Source organism: Mobula hypostoma, chromosome 5 (assembly GCF_963921235.1).
Source record: "Mobula hypostoma chromosome 5, sMobHyp1.1, whole genome shotgun sequence".
NCBI lineage: Eukaryota > Metazoa > Chordata > Chondrichthyes > Myliobatiformes > Myliobatidae > Mobula > Mobula hypostoma.
Window position 1 is genome coordinate 141,881,754 of NC_086101.1, and position 10,228 is coordinate 141,891,981.

The 10,228-nt window shown below is 40.7% G+C and overlaps 1 protein-coding gene across 1 annotated transcript; it reads left to right on the plus strand.

The window, feature by feature from the left end:
* The first annotated feature begins 4,509 nt into the window (after positions 1-4,509).
* On the plus strand, positions 4,510-9,177 carry tal2 (T-cell acute lymphocytic leukemia 2). Its single transcript, XM_063049110.1, has 2 exons — positions 4,510-4,699; positions 7,368-9,177. Exon 2 carries the CDS (start codon positions 7,382-7,384, stop codon positions 7,820-7,822), a length of 441 nt encoding a protein of 146 aa, XP_062905180.1. The 5' UTR covers positions 4,510-4,699; positions 7,368-7,381; the 3' UTR covers positions 7,823-9,177.
* The last annotated feature ends 1,051 nt before the right edge of the window (positions 9,178-10,228 follow it).

Here is a 10,228-nt window from a genome sequence, read left to right on the forward strand (position 1 = left end):
ACGACCACAGTTTAGTTATCCCTGTCACCTGAGTTCTGCATTCCTTTCTAGACCGGTATGTGAGATATGCAAATTTAATACTGGTTGGAAAGTAAATAATTGTGTCAGACATATGGGAGATAAAGGTGATCCAAAACTAGAGCAAAAAAATTCGTCAAGGGCAGGTCATGCCTTATGAGCCTCATTGAATTCTTTGAGGATGTAACAAAACACATTGAAGGTAGAGAAGTGGATGTAGTGTATATAGGTTTTAGTAAGGCATTTGATAAGGTTCCCCATGCAAGGCTCCTTCAGAAATTAAGGAGACATGGGATCCAAGGAGACCTTGCTTTGTGGATCTAGAACTGGATTGCTCACAGAAGGCAAAGGGTGGTTGTAGATGGTTCGTATTCTGCATGAAGGTCAGTGACCAGTGGTGTTCCACAGGGATCTGTTCTGGGACCTCTACTCTTTGTGATTTTTATAAATGACCTGGATGAGGAAGTAGAAGGGTGGGTTAGTAAGTTTGCTGAATACACAAAGGTTGGGGCTATTGTGGACAGTCTGGAGGGTTGTCAGAGGTTACAGTGGAACATCAATAGGATGCAGAACTGGGCTGAGAAGTGGCAGATAGACTTCAACCCAGATAAGTGTGAAGTGGTTCATTTTGGTAGGTCAAGTTTGAAGACAGAATATAATATTAATGGTAAGACTCTTGGCAGTGTGGAGGATCTGAGAGAGCCTGTGGTCCGTGTCCATAAGACACTCAAAGCTGCTATGCAGGTTGACAGTGTTGTGAAGAAGAGGTATGGTGTGTTGGTATTCATCAGCTGTGGGACTGAGTTCAAGAGCTGTGAGGTAATGTTACAGCTTTGTAAGACCTTGGTCAGACCCCAGTTGGAGTACTGTGTTCATTTCTGGTCACCGCATTGCAGGAAGGATGTGGATACTATAGAGAGAGTGCGGAGGAGATTTACAAGGATGTTGTCTGGATTGGAAGGCGTACCTTATGAGAATAGGTTGAGTGAACTTGGCCTTTTCTCCTTGGAGCAATGGAGGATGAAGGTAACCTGATAGAGGTGTATAAGATGATGAAGCGCATTGATCGTGTGGAGAGCCGGGGGCTTTGTCCCAAGGCTGAAATGGCTAACATGAGAGGGCATAGTTTTAAGGTGCTTGGAAATAGGTACCAAGGGGATGTCAGGGGTAATTTTTTCACACAAAGAGTGGTGAGTGCATGGAATTGGGCTGCCGGCGGCAGTGGTGGAGGCAGATACAATAGGGTTGTTTAAGAGCCTCTTGGATGGGTACATGGAGCTTAGAAAAGTAGAGGGCTATGCGCTAGGGAAATTCTAGGCAGTTTCTAGAGTAAGTTACATGTTCAGCACAACATTGTGGGCCGAAAGGCCTGTAATGTGCTGTAGATTTCTATGTTCTATGTTCTAAAACATACTTTGGTGACTTAGAGAAGTAGGGTTGTGTTCCTCCAAGTTTCACAAGGAACATTTAAAACTCACACCCTCCTGCCTATGCCAACCATCCACATTCCCTTCACTGGAATCCATGTGAAACATCTTTTCCATGATTCAACTTATTTTAATGATAATATTGCCTTTTAACAATGTCTAGCGGTTACCTTTCTTCACGGCTACCTCAAGCGTACATCCCCATCTACCACTCACTCCTCCCACTGTCTGCCATGCAACTGTTATTGCTGCCTCTTAGCCATCTAACGGGCACTTGAGTTTTTATCATATTAGTCATTTAACCTATACTTAAGCTAATGCTGAAGAGCAATAAATGCAGTACCAGTAACACAGAATCTGCTGGAACTATTTACTGCTTTTATATTCTATTTGTTTTCTTTTGTTTATTTATATGTAAAAAAATAAATCGGAATATAAAAGCAAGAATGTATTGCTGAGGCTTTATGAGGTATTTGGAATCTTGTGAACAGTTTTGGGTTCCACAGCTAAAATATACGCCAGCTCCTTAGAGGGATCGGAGGAAGAGTAATTCCAGGAATGAAAGACTTAACATATGAGGAGTGTTTGATGTCCCTAGGCCTTGACTTAATGGAGTTCCGAAGGATAAAGGGGATGTAATTGAACCTGCCAAATAATGGAAAATCTGGAAAGAGCAGACATAGAGATGATGCTTCCATTAGTATGAGATCTAATATTGGAGGCATAGCCTCAGAATAACAGAACATCCCTTTAAAACTGAGATGAGGATGAATTTCTCCAGACAGAAATTGGTGAATCTGGAACTTACTACCACAGAGAACTGTGTAAAGCAAGTTAGTGGGCGTATTTAAGGCAGAAATTATTAAGTTCTTGATTGGTAAGGGCATTAGCATTAAAGTGAGAAAGCAGGAGAATGGGGTTGAAAAGAATCAGCTCCTATATTTATTGTCTTATGCTAGAAGAGCTCAATGAGTGGAGAAGCACCTTCTGGAGGAAGTGAATTGTTGAGGTTGCTGACACCACCATTCAGGACTGTGCCGTTGCTGTACCGGTACATAAATACTTAATCCCTGATGTACAAACAGATGTCCAAACCTGTTTTGGCAAAGGCTACGAACCACCAGGTTCGGAGCCAGTTATTTTTCTGTAACTATCGGGCACAACTCTAATCCTACCTCGATGACAGAACTGCAAGGACCACATTTGCAGTACTGTGGACTTGACTCTAACTGTGTCTTTTTTCTTGCATTAAGGGCTAGCTTTTTCCCTCTTCAGTATCTTGTTTGATTTATATATCATTTGTATTCTGTATTGTCTGTACCCTACTGTACGTGCCTGTGATGCTGGTATCAAGCTTTACCTGTATCTCACTGTACTTGTGCACAAGACGAGACTGGACTCGAACTAAAATTAACAAATATAATACGTCTGCAGCTGTTATAAACTTTCCCTTGCGTTCGTTTTCCGCATCCACGCGTTTCTATTGAAAAGGAAATTCTCCCTCCGAGGAATGTTAAATGCGTCCACTTGGATCTGTGATTTCAGCCCGAACGTCCAACAGTAATGAATCAACTGTGCATCTGTTTTACAATGCAAAGCGGTAGTGCAGCCCAACTGATAAACCATCCCTGTTTCTTTTTTTACTGACTGCGGTAACAATTAATCCTTAATTAATAATTGCGTCGTTTCCTTATCACTTCCTACCAGGACCCCTGGAATTCTTATCAGCAAAAGGCAGCTTCCTTGAATGATCCCCTCACCACTCAGAATGGGAAAATCAAAGAACCAGGCTCACAATAAACTGTCATCTCCAACAAGCGATTGTGTGAACATCTCACCTACATCCCTCTTTCAAAGAATTTCACAACTCCTTGTACACACTTTCCCTCAAACCTTCCACATTTCTCCTCTGAATTCGAGTCTTTACTAAGGCAACCTTCAGCTAAGATCAACACCCCGCTGACTGGAGTTGTACGGAGGTAGATTTGTTTAAGTAGATTTATTGTATGAACCGCGCCGCCGACTGACTTCGGGCTGACTGCACCCACTGCCTTAACACTGCACCGTCACCTCGGAAAGTGCTGAGGGACGAGGCGAGTTGGCCCTTCTTAAAGCAACAGATGACCCTTTAGATAACATTAAACGTCCAAAACGTTCATTTTCAAGACTAATCCAGATGAATCAATTAAAAGCGAAAAAGGGATTTCCACCCTGCCTCCTAAATATTAGAGCCCACTAGAGTCCTGGAAGTATGTCGGCCAGAAATGCAGGTGCGGTCTTTTGCTGTACAGAGTGCAATGAATAGTAAGGATCCTTTTTTATGTAACTCAAACCCATGGGGCAGTTTTTGCAACCCCATGATAATCGCCCTAATCGGATTATGTAAATTCCTACTCCACAAGGTAAAACGCCATAGCAGGCTGGCTGTCAATTTCAAACAAAGCACTTAAAGGGAGGGAGAGAATTTATAGTATAAATTAGAAACTAGTTAAACTCGCGATAAATTACAAGGATCGCTGATTTTTTTTTAACCCGAATAAAAGTAGTTTTTTGCCTAACTTTTTAACTTGCGGGTCCTCGCGGCAATATGTATCCCGCTTCCATTCTATGAAATACAAGTTAAAATTAAGTTTAAGAACTGGCCGTATATCGGTGCACCAGGACATCGCCCTCTAAGGATCCTAATGAAAGCACACAATTGTTTCTGAATGATGATTGAGGTGTTACGTTCCAGCAGCATCACATGTCAAGATAGAAACTGTCTGAAACATTAGCGGTCTTTCCCTTAGCAGTTGTAATTTCGAAAGGGTTTAGGCACAATTGAGGCGGTGCGAATCCACGCGCCAGTACTCCAGTCAGTATAGCACTGCCTTGGCTTTTAAAGTAATTTTTCCAAGAGCATCATTCACCGTCACAAGCCAGCTGACTGACACTTGTAAAATTGTCAAAGATGGAAAGCATTTTTTTAAAATGAGGGAACAAGATGTCAATGAGCGAGAGGGGAAACGGAAGGCTCTTCTTGCCGAAGGAGACTGAAATACATTCACTTGTAGCTCGAAGTGGTGACACATGTCAAACAAAGGGACAGGCACGCTATAAATGACAGGAGCCCTCCCACCCCACTCTCTCCTTCTGACGGCTCTGCACCGAGTTGGGCTTCACGGCTTCAGCAGCATCTTCATCGCGCAGGGCTCAACTCCAACTTTTCCAGCCACTGCAGGCGCGAATCCTCCTGCCAGCACCTCCGATATCAGGTAAGAAATGATCCTGTGCATTCAAAACATTAGTCTGGGAAATAAATAAAACGGGGCAGCCTTCTGCATCGCAGGTGTAAGTATTTCTCCTCGCAGTAACTTGCTTTCATTATAATAAGTCCTGTTTCGAATGTTTCTTCTTCTTCGAGTTATTTCTGTATTTTTGTTTAAATTAAAAATTTGCCCATGGGTCGCTTATTCTGCATTAGTTGAAAGGCAGCGGGAAGTACTGTATTGAATACTAGAAATGGCATTTCGTTTAATAAGGTTAATGCAATGCAATTCTGTGGTGGGGCCGGTAAAATTTCCAATCTATCTGTTTGTGAATAATGTAATTATGTTCAGGAACTCCATATACTCTGTCTGCTATTTTGATGTGAGAAGAGTGTTCCTGTGTGAGGAATTGTTCCCTTTATTATATGACTGGCTTGTTAGAGTGCTTTCTTTGCCACAATGCCATATTTTTACTATCACCTTTAATGGGTTTCAAAAATATGGGATCATCATGGCTGAGGTTGTAAAATAATCAGTGTCTGTGAAGAGACATGAAAGGCGTGATTAGACTGTGTTATTGATTTAAGGCTGAAAAGGTTTCTCTAAATCTGAGGTCAACCATCAATAATAATTTGATGCACTCTGCTCAATGCAATACCTTTGGTTCCTTGTGCTCCATATGTGCCCCAACCAACACCTCACCTCAGACCTGGTGAAAGTGTCATCGCCTGCAAGTTTCCCTTTCTACTCACTTACAATTCTCCCTTGGAAATGTACTGCATCTTTGTTGGTTCATTGTCACCAGGTCCAAATCCTGCAGGTCCCTGCCCAAACGTGTTGGGTCTGACCTCACCATACAGAGTGGTTCAAGATGGAAACTCCCCATTACCTTCTCAAAGGAAAGTGGGGCCAGACAATAGACATTGTCAGTGATTGAAATGCCTATGCCTCACAAAGTAATTTTTAAAACAGCTGCTTAAATAAATAAATATTGCAAGATTATCAATTATATCTATATTGTGTTGGCACGTGGCCAAGTGGTTAAGGCATTCATCTAGTGACCTGAAGGTCGCTAGTTTGAGCCTTGGCGGAAGCAGCGTGTTGTGTCCTTGAGCAAGGCACTTAACCACACATTGCTCTGTGATGACACCGGTGCCAAGCTGTATGTGTCCTAATGCCCTTCCTTTGGACAACATTGGTGGCGTGGAGAGGGGAGACTGGCAGCATGGGCAATTGCTGGTCTTCCATACAACCTTGCCCAGGCCTGTGCCCTGGAAACCTTACAAGGCACAAATCCATGGTCTCACAAGACTAACGGGTGCCTATATATATAAATCTATCAATACTATCTTTCAATATCTATCAATACATTTATCAATATCTATCAATTATTTACAAAGCCAATCTTATTATGAATGAATGGAGCAAAAATAAATATGAGGAAGCAATTTATCTAACCAGTTCTGCTGTACAGATAGACCACATTGATCTGTTTCTTATCTCTTCCTACTCATCTAGATTCTAACATCCTTCAGTAATTTGTCCAACAGAAGTGGCTTGACCTAATGAATGAATCTTTGTCCTAATTGTTGTATCAAGTGGTGAAAGTGCTTAATGGTTATCTCCTAAACAAACTATTTAATGAATTTATGCAACTAATTAACTGATTAATCTTGTACACTCAAATCTAGTGCTCCTGATTTAACTCCTTTAGCTCTGATATAATCATATTTAATCTGCGATCACACTTCCGCCTTCACTTTCCCTCCTCGATCTCAAAACAGTGCGGAGAAATGAGGTGGTCTTGGACCAAGTCTCTAAGGGAACAAGAGGCAGATGAATAACCTAGTAGCATTTATCACATTATGAAAACCAGCCTCCCCTCCATGGACTCAGTTTATATTTCTTGCTGCCTCAGTAAAGCAGACAAAACAATTGAAGACCCCTGCCACCCTGGCCATTCTCTGTTTGTTCCCTTCCCATCCAACAGAAAACACAAAGGATGTACCATGATGCTCAAGGACCGCTTCTATCCCACTTTAATAAGACTATTGAATGAACCTCTTTTACAATAAGATAGACTCTTGACCTTACAGAATGATCTGTGTGGATGGCATGCAAAAGAAGGTTTTTCACTGTACCTTGGTCCGTGTGTCAATAATAAACCAATTTCCCAATTCGTCTTCAAAGTTGTACAGATGGGCATTCTACCATTGATACTCTACATTAAGCATTGATTTATTTAACAGAGGAAGGATTGCAAGGTCAACTAAAGATGATAGGCATTATGGGGAGTTGGTAACCGAGTTTGTGAGTTCAACTTTTCCTCAGTAAGCATGACCCCGTACACCATTTTGACGCTTCTGGTCCAGTGTTAGGGAAATCCTGCACAAGGGGAGATATCATCTTCAGAATATGATGCTAAACCAGAGGTGATCAGCCCTCTCAGTTGACATAAAAGATCTCATCTTGGAGAAGAACAGACAAATTCTCCTCATTGTCCTGGGGTAGATTATTATTCCTCACTCAATATCACATGATTCAGTTATTATGTCACCTGTTGATTATGGGAGTTTGCAATGTGCAAATTGGCTGCTGTATTTCCTTCAATATGACGGCAACTCTATTTAAATGGTCCCGTATTAAAATGGTTTGGTCCGAAATATCATTGCAGAGTTCCAAGGCAAGATGACCAGAAAGGTTTTTAGCAACACCAGGGAGAGATGGAGGCAACAGAATGTGAACAGCGCCTTTGCTGAGCTGCGGAAACTCGTCCCAACACACCCCCCAGACAAAAAACTCAGCAAGAACGAAATTCTTCGCCTGGCAATGAAGTATATCGATTTTCTGGTCAAGCTGCTGAAGGATCAGGGAATTGGTGAAGAGAGCCCAGGGTCAAGTAAAGTTGAATCTTTCCCTGAAACTTGGCAAGAGGGGTCCCAGAGAGAAGGGAGCACAGAGGGTGAGAGTAATATCCCATCACCACCATTGGGGTGCTGCAGCAGTTGGACAGAGAGATCACCTGAGGGACATTCCCAATCAAATGATCACACAATGACTCCCAGCACTACAATTTTGTACCTTAATCAATTTGCCCTGCTAAAAAACCTGCAGGTTTTGACCCATTAGATACCAGTGCGACCAAATGTGTTTATTATTGTGTCTTTGGGTCTGTTTGGCCCCTCAGTGATTTCTCATTTACTGACCAAGATGAAATACTTCACCAGAAAAAAAACCATTTAAAAATAAATAGTTGAAAATATCAAATTAACTGAAAATCTTAATTTTGATGTGACATTCCTGTAGTTAACACAATGAATAGATTTACATTTGAAGGTTGATTAGTTAGTGCATTAATTTCCTTTCACATCTGTTATATTGAACATTAGCTATTTTGTTGTATCACTGGATCCTGTCTATTTTCAACTTGCTGCCTTTCATAAACTGAGATTGGCAGGGAGGAAAAGAAGCTCCATTGCGTGAGCAATGTTGTTGGATTCAATGAAAATTGAAATCTGGTGATTTACATAAGGGACAGTTAAAAGACCAACATTTTTGCTTGCTGTATTCTGTGCTTTGTGGCATACATGGGCAATGGACTGTGTGGTCAGTGTGCAATATACCTCTCATTTTCTACAATTGCATAGCCCTTCCTGTTTAACAGTTGAGTTTGGTGCTTGATGCCTGCCCACAATCGCTGGAGGAACAATCAATCTGAATGAGTTTATAGCAGTCCCACAGCAAGTGGAGAACTGTTTAGAATAATAGAGGGCAGCTTTGAAAATTTGTCTAATATTTCACACTGAATTTTATACATTTTAGTTTTAATTATTATTAAAATTTAATTTATTCTTGTGGTTTGGAAGCTGATGGATAATATTTTGCAATGTTGTTTTTTGAAGGCTCAATGCAAATATTGACTTAATTTATTTTGCTTACCTATTACTCTCCTGTACGTTTGCGAAGCATTGCACTGAAGTTGTGGTGGGGGACAGTGCAAGGTAAGGGTGACATCATGTTAATGTTTAAACCCTTTGCCAAGGCACAAGACCTTCAGACCTGAATCAATCACAGCCTGCTTTACAATTCAGCAGAGAAATAAACATCCTCATCCTGTATTTAACTCGCAAAGCCTTTCCATTAATGGGTATTAGCTTTCTCAGTTACCAATCAGAGCAGAACAGGCTGCCCAGTTCTCAAAATAAACAATAATCTTACTTATACTTATTTCCAAATTAAGTTATTGTTAATGTTAATTAATTTAAAAAGTATGTTTCTATTAAGAGAGAGTGTAGAGGATATTTACTATATTGGCCCAAAGAATGAGGTCTTACAGTTTTGTGTACAGAATGGATAATCTCACAGACATGTTCAAAATCCAGAATGTTCTGGATGAAGCGAATAAAGGGGATTTCTTTTAAATTAGGAGAATTATTATGGACCAGAACTGATTTAAAGTCACTGTCAAAAGAACCAAAGGAGAGATGAAAATTAATGTTTACTTACAACTGGTAGTTTTGTTCTGGAATTCACTGCCTGAAGTGTGGTGGAAACTGATTCAATTGTGGTATTAAGATGAACAGAGGGTGGAATGGGCTCCCTCTACACTCTAATCGTCCAGTAATTTCATTCAACGTAATTACAAGGTGAACATTTTTGGTTGAACTAGCCAAAGTGTCTACCAATGTACGAAGCGCTTGAATTTCACATTGGGAATGCTCAAATGAAGGTAAAAATAGAATGACATACAGGCATTGAAATCTGGCAGCTCTAAATTAAATATATTTATTGTTTAATAATATTAAAACAATAATGCTGCATTCTTGTGATTAGTGATACTTTCAACCAAGTATGTATTTTGTGTAATATGCTAAATGATTTTGACCATTTGTAACCATTTATACTGGATGTTGTAAACGCATGTGGAAATAAAGAAACGGAGTTGAGATTCTCTACCTTTATTTTTGACCAGTCGTTTTTAGGATAATACAGTCATAAAGTCAAGGAAAAGTACAGCACAGAAACAGGCCCTTTGGCCCATCTAGTCCAGGTCAAAACCATTTAAACTGCCGACTCCCATTGACCTGTACCAGGGCCAGAGTCCCCCATACCCTACCATCCATGTACCTGTCCAAACTTTGCTTAAATGTTGAAATCAAGATCATATCACCACTTGTGCTGCCAGCTATTTTCTCACTCTCATGACCCTCTGAGTGAAGAAGCTTCCCCTCGTATTCCCCTTAAACTTTTCACCTTTCACCCTTAACCCATGACCTCTGGTTGTAGACCCATTCAACCTCAGTGGAAAAAGCCTGTTTGCCTTTACCCTATCTATACCTCTCATAATTTTGTATACCTCTCATAATTTTGTATACCCCTGTCAAAACTCCTCCCGATCTTTTATGTTCTAAGGAATAAAGTCCTAACTTATTCTCTCTTTACTTATAACTCAGGTCCTCCAGACACAGCAACAACCTTGCAAATTTTCTCTGTACTCTTTCAACCTTATTTACATTTTTCCTGTAGCTAGGTGAC

Excerpts from the sequence above, each read along its gene's own strand:
- tal2 (XM_063049110.1), top strand. The coding sequence starts at position 7,382 with ATGACCAGAAAGGTTTTTAGCAACACCAGGGAGAGATGGAGGCAACAG.